The sequence below is a fragment of the Canis lupus genome, chromosome 19 (genome assembly GCF_048164855.1).
Source record: "Canis lupus baileyi chromosome 19, mCanLup2.hap1, whole genome shotgun sequence".
Lineage (NCBI taxonomy): Eukaryota > Metazoa > Chordata > Mammalia > Carnivora > Canidae > Canis > Canis lupus.
The window spans coordinates 6,559,349-6,576,344 of record NC_132856.1 but is presented as its reverse complement, the minus strand read 5'-3'; the positions used below and the strand labels follow the sequence as shown (position 1 = coordinate 6,576,344).

At 42.5% G+C, this 16,996-nt stretch overlaps 1 protein-coding gene across 5 annotated transcripts in view; it reads right to left on the bottom strand.

Moving 5' to 3' along the window:
• Nucleotides 1-4,281: 4,281 nt before the first annotated feature.
• Nucleotides 4,282-16,996, bottom strand: part of FGD5 (FYVE, RhoGEF and PH domain containing 5) — a 126,113-nt gene continuing 113,398 nt past the window's right edge. For all 5 annotated transcript variants that reach the window (XM_072785021.1, XM_072785019.1, XM_072785017.1 and 2 more), the window contains exons 19-21: nucleotides 11,674-11,802; nucleotides 6,113-6,267; nucleotides 4,282-5,726 (exon numbers count right to left, since the gene is read on the bottom strand). In XM_072785021.1, coding sequence (XP_072641122.1) covers nucleotides 5,690-5,726; nucleotides 6,113-6,267; nucleotides 11,674-11,802 — 321 coding nt within the window. In that variant the 3' untranslated portion in view covers nucleotides 4,282-5,689. The remainder of the gene's footprint in view (nucleotides 5,727-6,112; nucleotides 6,268-11,673; nucleotides 11,803-16,996) is intronic.

The following is a 16,996-nucleotide window of genomic DNA, read 5'->3' as shown; positions in this document are numbered from 1 at the left end:
GTTATTTAAAAGGCCATTTGGGGGGCACCTGGATCACTCAGTCAGTTGAGTGTCCCAACTCTTGATTTCAGCTCAGGTTATAGTCTCAGGGTCATAGGATGGCCCTGAGTCAGGCTCCATGCTCAGCATGGAGCTAGCAGTTTGCTAGAGTCTCTCCTTACATCTCTGCCCTCCTCCCACCTGCTCGCACTAACTGTAATAAGTAATAAATCCTTTAAAAAAAAAGCCATTTTCTTCACATCTTTTTGTCAGGTGGGGGGGGATGTTTTTGATCCTATATAGCAAGGGATGGGCTTGTATAATGAGACCAATATCTTGATTATTTGTAAAAATGAAAAATCTTTGTTGAGTAGGTGAAAGGTTGAGATTTAAGAGAAATTAGATTGCTGCAGTGAAAACTAATGGTCATTTTCTACCGTGCCCCATAAAATAAGGTTCAGGGTCAGTCACACTGAATGGTATTACAGCTGTATTTTAAAAAGCTGTCTAATTTTATGCCTATAACAACTTCCATAATTATACATGTTGGAATAATCAAGTCTCATGCTTTGGGGTATAGCCAATTACTGTAGCGATCAAGAGGTAATTTATTTTCTCATGTACGTTGCTCACAGCAGGGCAGCTCCATTATGCATTCATGAAATTCTAGTGTGGCTGTTAGGGGTTGTTAAGTGCAGGCCAGTGGATTTGAAGGGCCACAGATTTATTGGAGATGGCAGTTCTTTTAAGTCTTCATCTTCTCCTTGTACCTGAGACTTTAAAAGGAGTTTTTAGGAATATATAGAATTATTTCCTATACTTGACCACAAGACAGATTTTTGGATATAGCTGTTGGTGAGCACATTGGACGTACAGCCAAATCCTTCCTTTCCCTCCGAGTCTACCTTTGGAGAGAATGTGAACTTGCTCTTTTGAAGGCGAGATCCTAATTTTGAAAAGAACTTGAGGTCATTTAGGGCAGTTCTCACTTGAGTGGGGAAATCTTTATATAATAAACCAGAATAATAGTCACTGTTGCAAATAAGCTTTGGGAATCCCTGGCATAATAACATGTTGTTATTCCAAAGTTCTATGATATTTGCAACTCTCAGCTCCTGGATAATTGTTGTAACTTATAATTTACACATACCAGTGACAGGAATATGTTACTTTGCTTATAGGTGTCTGGTGCCACATCCATTTCCTGATCAAAACTATTTTTGTAGCTTTACCATGAATTTTATACCTCCCCCCTCCTTGTAGTATTTTTGAAGCATTCAAAAAAAAAAACTGGCAGTGTCCTTACATTTGAATGTGTCTTTAGTAAAGTCTTTTGTTTTGGTTCATTATATGCCTAACTGCAACTCTGTGCTCCTTAGTTTTTCCTTACCTGACAGTCTTAAGAAGCTAGAGGTTTAAAAACATTTTGAAAAATAAGTTTTGACCATAATCTAGAAGTATAAATACATTTTACATCAACAATCAGTAAATCCTGTGTACGTACACACACACACACACACACACACACACACACACACACACACACACACGGTTGAAACCACAATAGTTCTTAAGGACGAGGGATACGCCCTGCTGTGTTCTGTTCTGCTGTGCCTGTGGGGTGGGGTTGTGGGGAGGGAGCTGGTTCTGGTCCACTACATCGATTTCATAATCCACTCCTAGAGTTTAAAAAAAAAAAATAAGGCTACAGACCTTGTACACTGTGTCTTTTCTTTCTCTTCCCCTCACCCTTGCTTTCTTAACACGGATTTTATTTTGTACAAGCCTCTCTTTCACTCTTGTGGAAATGCTGCCTTTCTATGCTTGCTCTATTATAACGGTACCCATGAAGGACTATCAGAATGAGGCTTGTTGTCCATCTGTTCTGTCCACATAGGATGCCATTTCCTGTACAACATCACCAGATTATCAGTGCAAGGAAGAAACTGAGGCCACATAGAGAACGTGCTCCATGGCCCCCCACACTCCTTGCATTATGTTGATCCAAACCATAGTCTTTTTTCCAAAAGATGTGGTCCAAAGAATGGATTTTGTGGGTAGATCCTCAGCAGCTGTCCTCCCCTCAGCCCCCAGCTGACAGGTCCGTCCCTGAACGTGTGGACCTGGAGCAGCATGGAAGGCCTGCTGGATGCTTCTAAGAAAAAGCGAGTACAGAAAGAGGAGTTAGTCCCCCCTCCCTGGTGCCTGTAAACAGGGGAACCTGTAGCCTAGCCACTAGTGGCAGTCACTCCTCAGTCTCTGGAGAACCAACCCTGGAATCAATCGGGCTGACACTGGACAGCAGATTAGAGAAACCCAAAGAGCTTGGTTCTTAGGGATACTGTCGAAGTCAAACTGCCCTGCTTTTGGATCTCCTTATAGAGCTAATTTCCTGTTTAAACCAATTTGATGTTCGTTTTCTCTTACCTGCTGTTGGAAACAGGCTTCTTAGTGTGGACACCTCTGTCCTTTCAGCTGACCATCAATATATGGAAGCACAAAAACTCCCATGATTATAGAAGCCACAAAACATGGGCTGAATCAATTAGAATATTCCAGCATGTTGTTGATTCTGCCTTGTAGCAGAACTCAGCTCCAGCTTGGTCCTACCACTCCTCAGCCCAGGTGACCTCGGTCCCTACTCAGGGCTTCAGTGTTCAGTGATGGACATTTACACTGTCAGACAAATGCAAGGCTGGGCTGGATGAAGAACAGACTCGGACCTCATCACCCTTCAGTGGTGGTAGCAGGGCTGTCATCCTGGGCACCAGCCCGCATGGCATGCACCCCAAGACCCACCCACAGTCCACACCCACACATGGGGCCAGGCAGCATCCAAGGGAGAGTAAGCGGCCAGCTTGTCTGTCAGCCTGACCACAACTCAAAGCCTACTTCTGAGCTGTGCAAGAGTCATGACCATGAGCCAGAGACCTGACCAATGTTCCTGGACACTTTGTTTCTAGTGTGCTTTGTGTTAGTGAGCACGGACAGATTTCTTCCGACTTACTAAGACCGATCCAGGTGGGAAAGACATTGTCTGCAGAGAAGGTGTGAAGCCACTAGAAAGCAAGGGCTTGCTTTCAGCGCAACTCCGGTTTCACAAAATTTTACTGATTCTGAGAAGCAGGTGGAGGCCTACCCTACAGAGGTGTTTTCCTGACCCACGTGTGAAGAGCTCAGGGAGAGGTCATTCAAAAATCGAGGGGGAAATGACCCGATGACCAGAGGGAGCTCAGCCTGCCCCTGCCAGGCCCTCTTTAGGCCCGCTTTCTTGCTTGCAATTTCCGTGGATAATAAGGAAGGTCTTGGCATATTGTCTTCATCTTGTCACAGAGCAGGGCCCATGACTTCTTTTACTTTGTACGATGCAGGCCCATCCCCGTGGGGTTACGGTTTCCAGCCTGCCTTCTTGAGTGTTTGGTTTGTGCTTATCCCTGCACTCTTTGGGAAGCTGGAATGGTTTCCATGTGACAGGTGAAAACACCAAGGCTTGGAGCCCCTGAAGTGAGTGACTTTGCTCAGGGCCTGCATGCTCTCTTTTGTGGGATACAGCTTGGCACAAAACACAGCCCCAGCTGAAGGCACACAGCAGAGGAGCTGCTCTGTGCCCAGGGAGCAGGTGGGCAAAGCAGAAACCATGGAGCCTTGGGGAACATGGTTATGGCATCAAAGCTGGCCATTTCTCCAGCCCCGGGGCCCAGTAGAAAGGAGCACCCTTAGGCTAGGTGGGTGCCTTCACCTGAGTTACTCTGAGTAGGCCCCATGAACCTGTAAAACTGGCTGGTCGAAGAGCAGGTCAGGGAAGGAACAGCCAGCAAAATTGGCCAGGAGAAATCCGCTGAAATCGATGAACTGTGGGAAGGACAGGAGAGAAGGAGTTACAGGTAAACCAGATGGGTCCTTGCCCAGTCACACGGGAGCCATGGAGGATTTTAGTGGCCCCTGTCACTTCCTTTTATAAAACTGACCCAGTAGGGTTTATCTATAACTCCGGTGTTTTGTATTAGGGTAAGTACTTGGTGAGAAAAGCTCCATTACCTCTTCTTTTCAGAGCATCAGAAGTAGGATGTTACATGGTACAAGAGGCCTTCGTAATTCTACGCATCTGGAAGCCCAGAGACTGACAGTGGCCAATGGCGCACAGGAGATTGGGGAAACTCCCACTATCTAGTGCTGAGATCTCGCTGTGCTTTTTAAAGGCTCAGAGGCTCGAGGAGCCCCACTTAAATATGTCTGTTGATGAAAATGGTTGCAGTGGAGCTGATCCCTCAAAAATTAATAAAAAGATGTCTCATCACTTAGTTTCAATCATTAATTAAATGTTTAATGCAAACATTTTAAAAGAGAAATTGCAAACTAGAAAAAAAATTCCCCTGAAAATATTTAATGTAAATAACTCCTTGAGATGGTGCTTTATACAAAGGGCTTGTCAGCAAATGCCTTTTTGTTTAGGGGACAGGACATCAGGAAATGGTATGATTGTTTTCTATTTCAATGAGAGTGAACAAGGAATCCCACCTGGCCCCACCCCTACTCTGCAAACAGACATCTGTGCAGCATGATGAGCAGCGGTCCTCAGCTGGAGGTGGCTGGGCCCAGGTGCCCTAGAGTATCTTCAAGCCACTACTTCTGTGCCCCCTCACTGTGTCCAGAGCCACTGGCCAAGAACACTCACTAATCCACCTTTGGATTGTTATCTTTTCTCTATATATATCTCAAGGTTTTGGTAATACAGCCGAAAGATAGCCATACTGGCAACAAGCTCAGGTTCTCAGACACCTAATGCCATCAGCTCATGTTGGGTAAACACAGGAAGGCACACAATAAATTAAAGCAGACCCTCTCTCCTCAGGGGGTTTGTGGTGACCTCCAGGGTGGGGGCTGGGTTAGCCAGCGGCTGAGCTTCCAGCACTGGTGTAGTGTGAGGACCACCCTGGGAAGGAGAGGGTCCTGTATTAATAAGTCGTGTCAGTATACAGGTCTCATGAGCAAGAGGAGGAGAAAATCCTTGCCTTCTTATCCAGTGCAGTGCGGCCTCCCCAGTGAGGAGCACCCTCTCCTCCGAGTGCTGCTCACTTGCCCACTTGGCGAGGCCCAGCCATGTCTGCACAAATCAACTGTATGTACACCCTTGTTGTGAACTGGCGGCAAATTAGTCCACAGGACTCCCATCTGCTCCTTACTTAAGTGAATCACTTGGAAAACAAAACTAGAGGTTGTAGCTCAGTAAAACAATAAAGTGCTTTCGATGAGGGTAGCTGTTATTTACCAGTTGCTTCTCGTTTCACCTGAGGCACTGACACCAATGCTATGAAAGGTGATGATGTTTACCATAGTAAAAAAAAAAAAATTGTAAAAGCCTGTTTCCACTAAAAAGCCTGCATTTCTAAAATGTACTTTTTTCCTATTGTTTCCATGTCTTCACGTTACTAAACCTGATCTCACTACTGGGTAAGGAAATAGTTTATGCTGGGGTGGGGTGGGGTTGGAGGGTGGAAGACTCGAGAACAGAAAAGGAGCAGTTCATAAATATTCCTTAAGGGTTCCACTTGTGACGGTGAGAGGGGGAGGTTATGGCAAAAAAGATGAGGCCCCGTGCTGAATCCAGATGTGAGTCCTGATAAGTGGAGACACGGAGACACAGATTGGCTTCTGGAAGGGTCCATGTTCAACCTAAGACTTTATTCTGAGTCCACATACTTGGTAACTGCTATAACACGCTTGCATCTTCCATGGCCTCGATCCACCTGTAAAACAGAGGAGAGGGAACAATTAGGTGTCACCGCTCTGTGACTCCGGTCAGAGAACTTATAAGTGACCAGGTGGACAAGGTGACTGTTAGCTTGATGTCAGGAACCATGTCATATTCATATGTGTTTCCCTAGCATTTAGCAAAAGGGCTGGAACACAGTGGAAATGTCTGCTGAACCAACGTGTGCCTGTATGAACGGATCATGATAATCTTTTTAAAAAATCTTACAACCAGGAACAGGTAGTTCCGTTGTTCTGCTGTGGCCCAAAGAGATTTGATGAAACAGGATGGCTGGAACAGAGAGAAGCTAAAGCCCTGGGTAGTAACTTGTTTCCTTCTAGAGGGAGAGGCAAGGACATATAGGCCTAGGTATTTGGGTACCTTTGAGCCGAATTGGTATCCTCTGCTTTGAAGCTATAAAATAGGGTTTTCTTATGGTAGAGGTGAAAAATAGGTCCTACTTCACTGCTGCCCTCTTCCTTCTCTGGGGCAATGGTGAAACCGAGCAGGGGCATACTCTCCATGGCCACTGTGTCCTACAGAGGAAAAAAGCGAAAACTGGTATTAAACACGGCACTATACATACAGTCAACTGCTCAGTATTTACGGTTCCCTCCAATTTAAGATACACGAGGAGTCCTTCTGTGTGAGGTAAGCTTTGGCAACACTGGAATAACCACTTGCGTACTCTCCCCCCCTCCCCCCCACTCATGCAGATCAGTCATGCAGAGAGAAAGAAACTTAACACTCTGTCACAGCCTGTTAAGGTCCAGGCATTTGCATCTTCATACTATCTTGTTGAATCTTCACAATAATCATAGAAGGTGTCCCGTCACTCCTGTTCTAAGACACTGAGGCTCAGGGAAGGTAAATAACTCCCTCTCTAAGATCACACAATTTAGTAAGGGGCAGAGAGAATTTGGACTCATGACCACCTTCTAACACTACATTCTTTCTGCTGACTTGATTAGTTAGTGACTGTTTTCCAGAATTACTTCAGAAAACATACCCTGTACTTGTTCCCTCATGCCCTCATCCACTTAGGGTGTCTGTGCTATAAAGTTGCTAACAATTTGATGAGATGTACACAGAGAACATAAGTAGATCTTAAAATCACAGTACTCAGTGGAAAAAGATTTTTGTATATAAAGATATATTTACATGTATTTATGTGAAGATACATCCTTATCAAATACAACTTTATGAAATCACACACGAAGAGATACAATTAGTTAAGCAATTAGTTAAGATATAATTAGTTAAGAAGGTGGTGGGAGGAGAATGGGGATAGTTGAGGTTGTGCATAAGATGCAATCAATTTTCAAAGACTGCTGTATCAGGAAAAGCATCTGACAAAACTCAGTATCGATTCATGATTTAAAAAAAAACCTGTAAGCAAACTAGAAGGGAATTTCCTTAATCTGAGGGCACCTGAAAAATACCTATAGCTAATATCCTACTTAACAGTGAAATACTGAATGCTTTTCCTATAAGATTGGGAACAAGACAAGAGGGTGCTTGCTCCCAACAATTAAACTCAAAATTGTACTGAAGGTCCTAGCCATTAAGGCAAGAAGAAAAACATAAAGTTCAGAAATAGAAGAAGTTAAACTATCTGTGCTTGCAAAGGATTTGATTATTAAACAACTACTAGAACCAATAACCAATTTAGCAAGGTCATAGGATAATCAGTTTTTTCTATCTGTTTACTACCAGGATACAACTGGAAAATAAACTCGATTCAAAATAGCATGCAAGGGGCAGCCTGGGTGGCTCAGCGGTTTAGCACCGCCTTCAGCCCAGGGCAAGATCCTGGAGATGTGGGATTGAGTCCCACATCAGGCTCCCTGCATGGAGCCTGCTTCTCCCTCTGCCTGTGTCTCTCTGCCTCTCTCTCTCTGTGTGTGTGTCTCTCATGAATAAATAAAATATTTTTAAAAATAGCATGCAAAAAATAAAGTTAACAGAAATGCAAGAACATAAGTATATGACCTCTATACTGAAACTATAACACATTAAAAGAAAAAGTAAAGAATAAGTAAATGAAGATATATGCCACGTTCATAGATTTGAAGATTCAGTATTGTTAAGATACCAACTCTCTCTGAATTGATTCAACAATCCCTGTAATAATCTCAGGTGTGCAGAAATTGACAAGTTTATATGGAAACATAAAAGACCTAGACTACCCCCAAACAATCTATAAAAAGAACAATGTTGGAGGGGCACCTGGGTGGTTCAGTTGGTTATGCATCCAACTGGTGATTTTGGCTCAGGTCGTGATCTCATGGGTCATGGGATTAAGCCCCATGTCAGTGGGGAGTCTAAGATTCTCTCCCTCTGCCCCTCCCCCGAGTCCTGTGTGCATGCAGGCTTTCTTTCAAATACATAAATAAATCTTTTTTTTTGGGGGGGGGAGCAGATAGGTTTTATTCCATCCTCTTCCTGCCCTAAATAAATCTTAAAAAAAAAAAAAAAGAATAATGTTAGAGGCTTACACAACCGGATTTCAAGACTTACTGTAAAGTTCTAGTGATTAAGGCAGTAAGGTAGTGGCATAAGAATTGGTAAATATATCACTGAAATAGAATAGAAAATTCAGAGATAGCCCCAAATGTATATAATCATTTGTTATTTAATAAAGACACCAAAATAATCCTATAGGGAAAGGAAAGCCTTTTTCTTTAACAAGTGGTGGTGGAATAACTGGATATCCATATGGAAAAAAATGAACCTCAACCCCTATCTCACACCATACTCAAAATTAATTTTAGATAGACCTGAATGTAAAAGCTAAAACACTGGAGATCCCAGAAAGCAAATACAGGGGAACAACTTTTTGACTTGCAGTAGACAAAAGTTTCTTACAATATGAAAGGCAATAGTCATAGAGGAAAACACTAATAAATTAGGTTTTATGTTAAAAAAAACTTCTGTTCACCAAAAGAACAGAACAAATTCATTAAGAAAATTCAAAGGTAAGCCACAAAATATTTATTCACAAAACATTTATCTGACAAAAGACTGGTATCCAAGATATGCAAAGAATTCTGTAACTCAGTAATAATAAGACAACTTACTTTTAAAAATGTGCAAGAGATCTGAACAGACATTTCTCAAAGGGAAATACACAAATAGCCAATAAGCACATCAAAAATATTAGTCATGGGACGCCTGGGTGGCTCAGTGTTTGAGCGCCTGCCTTTGGCTCAGGACATGATCCCGGGGTCCTGGAATCAAGGTTTGCATCGGGCTCCCTACAGGGAGCCAGCTTCTCCCTCTGCCTGTGTCTCTGTCTCTCTCTGTGTGTCTTTCATGAAAGAATAAACAAAACCTTTAAAAAGTATAGTTAGTCACTAGGAAAACCTAAATTAAAACCCCACTGAGATTCTTAGTAAATTAATGACTGAATACTAAGTGTTAACTAAGATGTGGAGCAACCATAACTAACTCTCCCATTTACATACATTGATGAGGGCAGCCTAAGACGGTAGACCACTTTGCAAAAGGTCTGTTAGTTTCTGATAAACCAAACATATACTTTCCTATGATCTAGAAATTCCAATCCTAGGTGTTAACCCAAGTGAAATAAAAACCCATTTTCATATAAAAACCTGTATACAGAAGTTTAAAGTGGTTTTATTCATAGTTAACAAAAAAAACGGAAACAACCCAAACGTCCTTCAACTTGATGAAATGGAACAAACAAATGGTGGTATCAAATGATCACAACATGGAATACTACTCAGCCATAAAAGGGAATGACCTACTGCTGTATTCAAAAACATGTATCTTAAACACATCCTGCTGAGTGGAAGAAGTCACATTTCTATGTGATTCCATTTACATAGAAGAAAGATTCTAAAAGAGGTGAAACTAATCTATGTTGGAAAAAAATTCAGAACTCTGGGGACAGGAATAAGGTAGGGAAACATAAGTAAATGATAGGGGGGGGGTCACAGTATAGAGAGTGAAAACTGGCTATCCATTTTATCAAACGATTTTTCTTTGATGGAATTTGAAAGCTTAGTCCTTTCTTTTAAAAGCATTTTTTAAAAAGAATTTATTTATTTATTCCCGAGAAAGAGAAGCAGAGACACAGGCAGAGGGAGAAGCAGGCTCCATGCAAGGAGCCTGATGTGTGACTCGATCTTGGGACACCAGGATCACGCCCTGAGCCCAAGGCAGACGCTCAACTGCGGGGCCACCCAGGCGTCCCTGAAAGCTTAGTCCTATCACTGGTATGGTCTTATTAAGAAATTGTACAAGCTCTTTATGGGAAAAACTACTTTGGAAACATACTTGAAATCCACTTTTTAAAATCAACTTAGGGGGGATCCCTGGGTGTCTCAGAGGTTTAGCGCCTGCCTTCGGCCCAGGGTGTGATCCTGGAGTTCCCGGATCGAGTCCCACATTAGGCTCCCTGCATAGAACCTGCTTCTCCCTCTGCCTGTGTCTCTGCCTCTCTCTCTCTCTCTCTCTTTCTGTCTCTCATGAATAAGTCGACAAAATCTTTAAAAAATAAAAAATAAATAAAAGCAACTTAGGGTGTCACTTCCAACGACAATCATTGCTCAGGACCTAGAAACTTTGGGTTTTCCATTCCTAGACAGGATTCACATCTTTGGTGGTTATTTAATCATCACTAACCCTCTTCACTTGTCTAAGCCAGCATTTCTTCTTCCCAAAGAGTAGTCCATGGGGTAGAATAGTTCCGTGAGACACTCCATGAGGAAGGGCCAATGATCAGGCCAACATGGGAAATCTCCACAATACACATGGGTACATTACAAATTCTGAGAAGGACTTCTGTGAGGCACCCACTAACTGCCTACTCAGGGTCCCCTCAGAACCCAGTGTTTAGATAACCCCTGTGAGCATCCTGTGTAATACCCACTTAGAAGATGCTATCCTGGGCTGCAGGTAGGCATTTCAGCTTATTCTGGAAAGATCAAAATTCTCCTCAGTTCCTCTGTGGGCATGTCAGCAAGGGCTTGGCTCACATAGCACTGGAGTTGCACAGGCCCACTGTGGGTCCCCCTGTGTGTCCCTGCTGGCTTCTGGGATTCCCAGAGGGAGTGGCAGGCTGCGACCATCACAGCTGCAGGTCTTTTGTAAGCTTTATACACCCCAAAAGAAAATGTCTCTTCCACCTTTGCCAGCATCCACGGTCAGGGAGGAAGGGCCAACCCTGAGCTGATGCGAATATCCTCCTGGGGTAAAGCACACACCCTCTGCAGCTGGGCAGAGAATACTTAAGTCCCGTTTTCAAAGTGGGTTAGGTGTGGAAGCCTCCAGATGGTGGGGCCTACACATAGACATCTTTCAAACTATCCTCCAGGTTTAGCCTGGGTCAGGACCAGAAAGCTCCCTGCTATATAACCATAGCCCACACATGTCTACTTTGGCAGAAGGCTTGACTTCCAAGGCCCTCCTACATTTTAGATATAAAGGTAAGATGCTCTCAAAGAAATAGAAGCTTACGTTTGATTTAGTAGAAACATTACCATGAAGCAATGTAGTTCCCTGGTAAAGGAAATGCACAGAGCAAAAAAATGTGGTATATTCTTTGTTCCAAACAACTGAGGTGGAGAGCAGAAAGCAGCCTGCTCTTATGGAGTGTCTGGCTTGTGCTAGGTGCGGGCCTATGACATTCAAACACCTGGGTGCACAGGTCTCATGCTGTACTGCCTTATTTCCACAGAGAAATGGTAAGTTCTTTTGACTTGGAACCGAAACATGGTTGTGTATCCACAGCAACACTCAGCACATAGTGCTGCTCGACACAGACTTGAGTGACATGAGAACTGGAACCAGCATCCAGCCTTATGCTGCCCTGCAGGTGATGGGGTGTTGTGCACACCCAGATGGACATTCTGAGGTATGAGCTTAACCTGAGGGCCTTCACAGGTGAGAGGAGAGAAAACACAAACCACCACTACCTCACTGGCCATGTAGGTGTAGAGCACTTTGCCTTTGATGACAAACCAGAGCTTCTTCCAGTGCCTCTTGCCTTTCTTGCACCGGCTGAGATAGCCACTGATGGCGGAGCCCTCTCCAGAGGCGGCCACCTGACAGAAGAGAAGCAGAGCGGTCAGGACACCAGGTGGTAGACATGGTTCAGACAGAGATAAAATGACAGTGCAAACCAGTTGGCAGAGTGTTTATACTACTTTGAAATCTGAGACTCGAATGAGGTCTCAGGATACATCCAGCACCTCAAAAGCACCAGAACAGTACCAGGCTTTAAGACAGGATTTACTGAATGGACTCAGGAGACCAGTAGTCAAAAACTACCTTCAGGAGTGCCATCCCAAGTGGTGTTTCAGATTCTTAGCTCCCTCTCCCCAGCCCCCAAGGCCTCAAAATATGAAACTGCAGATATCTGGGGGAAAGGTTCCTCCTAAAACTGATTCTTATAAGAGTTAGTATCTATTCTTCTCAAACTATTCCAAAAAATAGAAAAGTAAGGGAACCTTCCAAATTCATTCTATGAGGCCAGCATTAACCCTGATACCAAGCCAACTAAAGACACCACTAAAAAAGAGAACTTCAGGCCAAATATCTCTGATGAACATAGATGCAAAAATCCTCAACAAAATAATAGCAAACCAAATCCAACCATACATTAAAAAAATCATTCACCACAATCAAGTGGGATTTATTCCTGGGATGCAAGGATGGTTCAATATTCACAAATCAATGTGATACATCACATTAAGAAAAGAAAGGATAAGAACCAAACGATCATTTCAATAGATGTAGAAAAAGCATTTGACAAAGGACAATAGCCATTCATGATAAAAACACTCAAGTAGGTTTAGAGGGAACATACCTCAATATAATAAAGGCCATTTATGAAAAGTGCACAGCTAATATCCTAAATGCAGAAAAACTGACAGCTTTTCCTCTACAGTCAGGGATAAGACAGGGATGTCCACTCTTAACATTTTTATTCAACGTAGTACTAGAAGTCCTATCCAGAGCAATCAGACAACAAAAAGAAATAAAAGGAATCCAAACTAAGATGCCTGGCGGACTCGGTTGGTGGAGCATGCAACTCTTGATCTCAGGGTCATGACTCTGAGCCCCATGTTGAATGTAGAGATTACTTTTTTTTAAAAAGTCCTCCAGGGCAGCCCTGGTGGCTCAGTGGTTTAGCGCCGTCTTCGCCCCGGGCCTGATCCTGGAGACCCGGGATCGAGTCCCACGTTGGGCTCCCTGCATGGAGCCTGCTTCTCCCTCTGCCTGTGTCTTTGCCTCTCTCTTTCCCTGTGTCTCTCATGAATAAATAAATAAAATATTAAAAAAATAAAAAAGTCCTCCAAATTGGGAAGGAAGAAGTAAAATTTTCACTATTTGCAGATGACATTATACTATATATAGAAAACCCAAGAGACTCCACCAAAAAACTGCTAGAACTGATAAACAAATTCAGTAAAATCACAGGATACCAAATCAACATACAGAAATCTGTTGCATTTCTATATGCCAATAATGAAGCAGCAGAAAGAGAAATTAAGGAATCAACCACATTTATAACTGCACCAAAAACAACAAGATACCTAGGAATAAACCTAACTAAAGAGGTGAAAGAAAGATCTGTACTATGAAGAAACACTGATGAAAGAAGTGAAGATGGCATAAAAAGATGGAAAAATATCTCATGCTCATGGATTGGAAGAACAAATATCATTAAAATATCAAATATCTATACTATATATATATCTATACTATATTTGTATATATACAAATATCTATACTACCCACAGCAACCTTCACAGTTAATGTAATCCCTGTCAAAGTACTACTAGCGTTTTTCACAAAGCTAGAATAGTCCTAAAATTTGTATGGAACCACAGAAGTCCCTAAATAGCCAAAGCAACCTTGTAAAAGAAAAGCTGGAGGCATCACAATTCTGGATTTCTTTTTTTTTTTTAAGTTTTATTTATTTATGATAGTCACATCAGAGAGAGAGAGAGAGAGAGAGAGAGGCAGAGACATAGGCAGAGGGAGAAGCAGGCTCCATGCAGCGGGAGCCCGACGTGGGATTCGATCCCGGGTCTCCAGGATCGCGCCCTGGGCCAAAGGCAGGCGCCAAACCGCTGCGCCACCCAGGGATCCCACAATTCTGGATTTCAAGTTATTGTACAAATCTGAAGTAATCAAAAACAGTGTGGTATTGGCACAAAAACAGACACATATCAATGGAACAGAACCCAGAACCCAGAAATGTACCCACAACTATATGGTCAACTAATCTTCAACAAAGCAGGGAAGAATATCCAATGGGAAAAAGGATGTTTCCTCAATAAATGGTATTGGGAAAACTGGACAGCGACATGCAGAAGAGTGAAACTGGGCCACTTTCTTATACCATACACAAAAATAAATTCAAAATGGATGAGAGACCTAAATGAGAGACAGAAAAACACTTAAAATCCTAGAGGAGAACACAGGCAGCAGCCTCTTTGACATGGGCCATAGCAACTTCTTACTAGATGTGTCTCCTGAGGCAAGGGAAACAAAAGTAAAAATGAACTATTGGGATTTCATCAAAATAAAAAGCTTCTGCAAAGAGAAGGAAACAATCAACAAAACTAAAAGGCAACCTTTAGTATTGGATAAGATATCTGCAAATGAGATATCTGATGAGGGGTTAATATACAAAAATACATAAAGCACTTACAAAACTCAACACCTAAAAAACGAAAAATCCAGTAAAGGAATGGGCAGAAGACATGAACAGACATTTCTCCAAAGAAGACACACAGATGGCCAACAGACACATGGATGATCACGTCACTTATCATCAGAGAAATGCAAATCAAAACTGCAATGAGATACCACCTCACACTTGTCAGAATGGCTAAAATCAACAACACGAGAAACAACAGGTGTTGGTGAGGATGTGGAGAAAGGGGAACCCCTTTGCACTTTGCTGGGAATGTGAACTGGTGCAGCCACTCTGGAAAACTGTGGAGGCTCCTCAAGAAGTTAAAATAACTATCCTATCGTCTAGCAATTTTACTGCTATTTACCCAAAGAATACTAAGATATTAATTCAAAGGGACATATGTATCCCAATGTTTATAGCAGCATTACTGACAATGGCCAAGATATGGAAGCAGCTCAGATGTCGATTGATTGATGGATGGATAAAGAAGAAGCAGTATATACACTCAGTGGAATATTACTCAGCCGTAAAAAAGAATGAAATCTTGTCACTTGCAATGACATGGATGGAACTAGAGGGTATTATGCTGAGTAAAATAAGTTGGTCAGAGAAAGAGAAATACCACATAATTTAAACTCATATGTGGAATTTAAGAAACAAAACAAATGAACAAAGGGGGAAAAAAAGAGAGACAGGGAGCAAACCAAGAAACAGACTCTTAACTACTGAGAACAAACTGATAGTCACCAGAGGGCAGGTAGGCAGGGGATGGGTGACATATATGATGGGGATTAAGGAGTGCACTGTTGTGATGAGCGCCAGGTGTTGTATGGAAGTGCTGACTCACTATATTATACACCTGAAACTAATATAGCACTGTATATTAACTAACTGGAATTTAAATGAAAGCTTGGGGAAAAAACCCACACATACATGCTCAAAAAATAAATTTGATTCTTACATTTTTTAAATTTTTAAGAAGATTTTATTTATTTGAGAGAGAGAGAGAGAGAGAGCATGAGCACAAGCACGAGCAGGAGGGTGGGGGGCAGAGGGACAGGGAGAGAGAATCTCAAGCAGACTCTGCACTGAGTGTAGAGCCCCATGCATGGCTTGATGCAGGGCTCAATCTCGCAATCCTGAATTGTGACCTGAACTGAAACCAAGAGTCACACATTCAGCTGACTGAGCTACCTAGGTGTCCCTAATTCTTATACTTTTAAGCTCATCTCTTATGTTTAAAGATGGATCCTCTTTGTAATGTTTACTTAAAAGGTTTTATGATCTTCTTCCTAATAGGGGTGTTAATTCCTGTTGTTATTAGTAGATGTGATATTTGTCTGTTGGAGAGTCTTTATGTGGGGGTTCAAAACACAACACAGGTTTAGAGTAATACTAGTCTGGGGTTCCAGGCCAGGTTCTCCCACTTATTTGATCAGCAATGTGTGACCAAATGTGGAATGATAGCTAAGAGAAATTAAGTGTGAAAAAATGTATAGAAGATTCAGTACAACTTCTTATCTTTTGGGTAAAAAATAAAAGGATCAATGAATGTACATCTTTATTATATATATGCAATAAAATTTCTGGAAGGATCCTTAAGAAACTTGATGGTGGTTATCTCTGAGGGTAGGTGGGCCTGGAGGACTTTGGGAAGGAGAAAAACTCATGTTTCATCAGGTATTCTTTTGTGCTGTTTTTTTTTTTTTTTAAGCTTTTGTTTATTCATGAGAGAGACAGAGAGAGCATGAGGCAGAGACACAGGCAGAGGGAGAAGCAGGCTCCATGCAGGGAGCCTGACATGGGACTCGATCCCAGGTCTTCAGCATCAGGCCCTGGGCTGAAGTCAGTGCTAAACTGCTGAGCCACCCAGGCTGCCCCTTTTGTGCTGTTTTGAAAAAACATTTTCTTTACCATGTATGTGTTATTCCCAAGCTTTTTAATATGCAAAGGAATTAAGTTAATGAACAGAACTGTACTCCCTTTAAATATTTCATGCTCTAACACTTTTTAAAACCCTTGCCACGGGATCCCTGGGTGGCGCAGCGGTTTGGCGCCTGCCTTTGGCCCAGGGCGCGATCCTGGAGACCCGGGATCGAATCCCACGTCGGGCTCCCGCTGCATGGAGCCTGCTTCTCCCTCTGCCTCTCTCTCTCTCTCTCTGTGACTATCATAAATAAATAAAAATTTAAAAAATTAAAAAAAAAATAAAAAAATAAAACCCTTGCCACCTGCTACTCAATAATGAGTATTAATGCAGAAACTTGGAAACAGCTGATCACACTTCTTTTGACAGCTTGTATATGCACAGGTACACATTCGTTTGTGGTTGTGATCAGAATATAGACATATAATCTGACCCTCCATATAGGATGGACTTGACTTCAAGCAATTCTGAGGTTTCCTACAAAGAGTCCCATACCCTCTAGGAGACTCAGCACCTGAGGCTACTTGGGACCTATAGGTTGATTGGTCAGCATAGCTCCGAGGGCCTGCTACGGAGGGCTAAGGCAGGACTGTGACTCTTTCAGTCATAAGAACCCCAGTGATCTGTGCACTGCCCTTGGAGACCAGGTCCAGGCCATGGG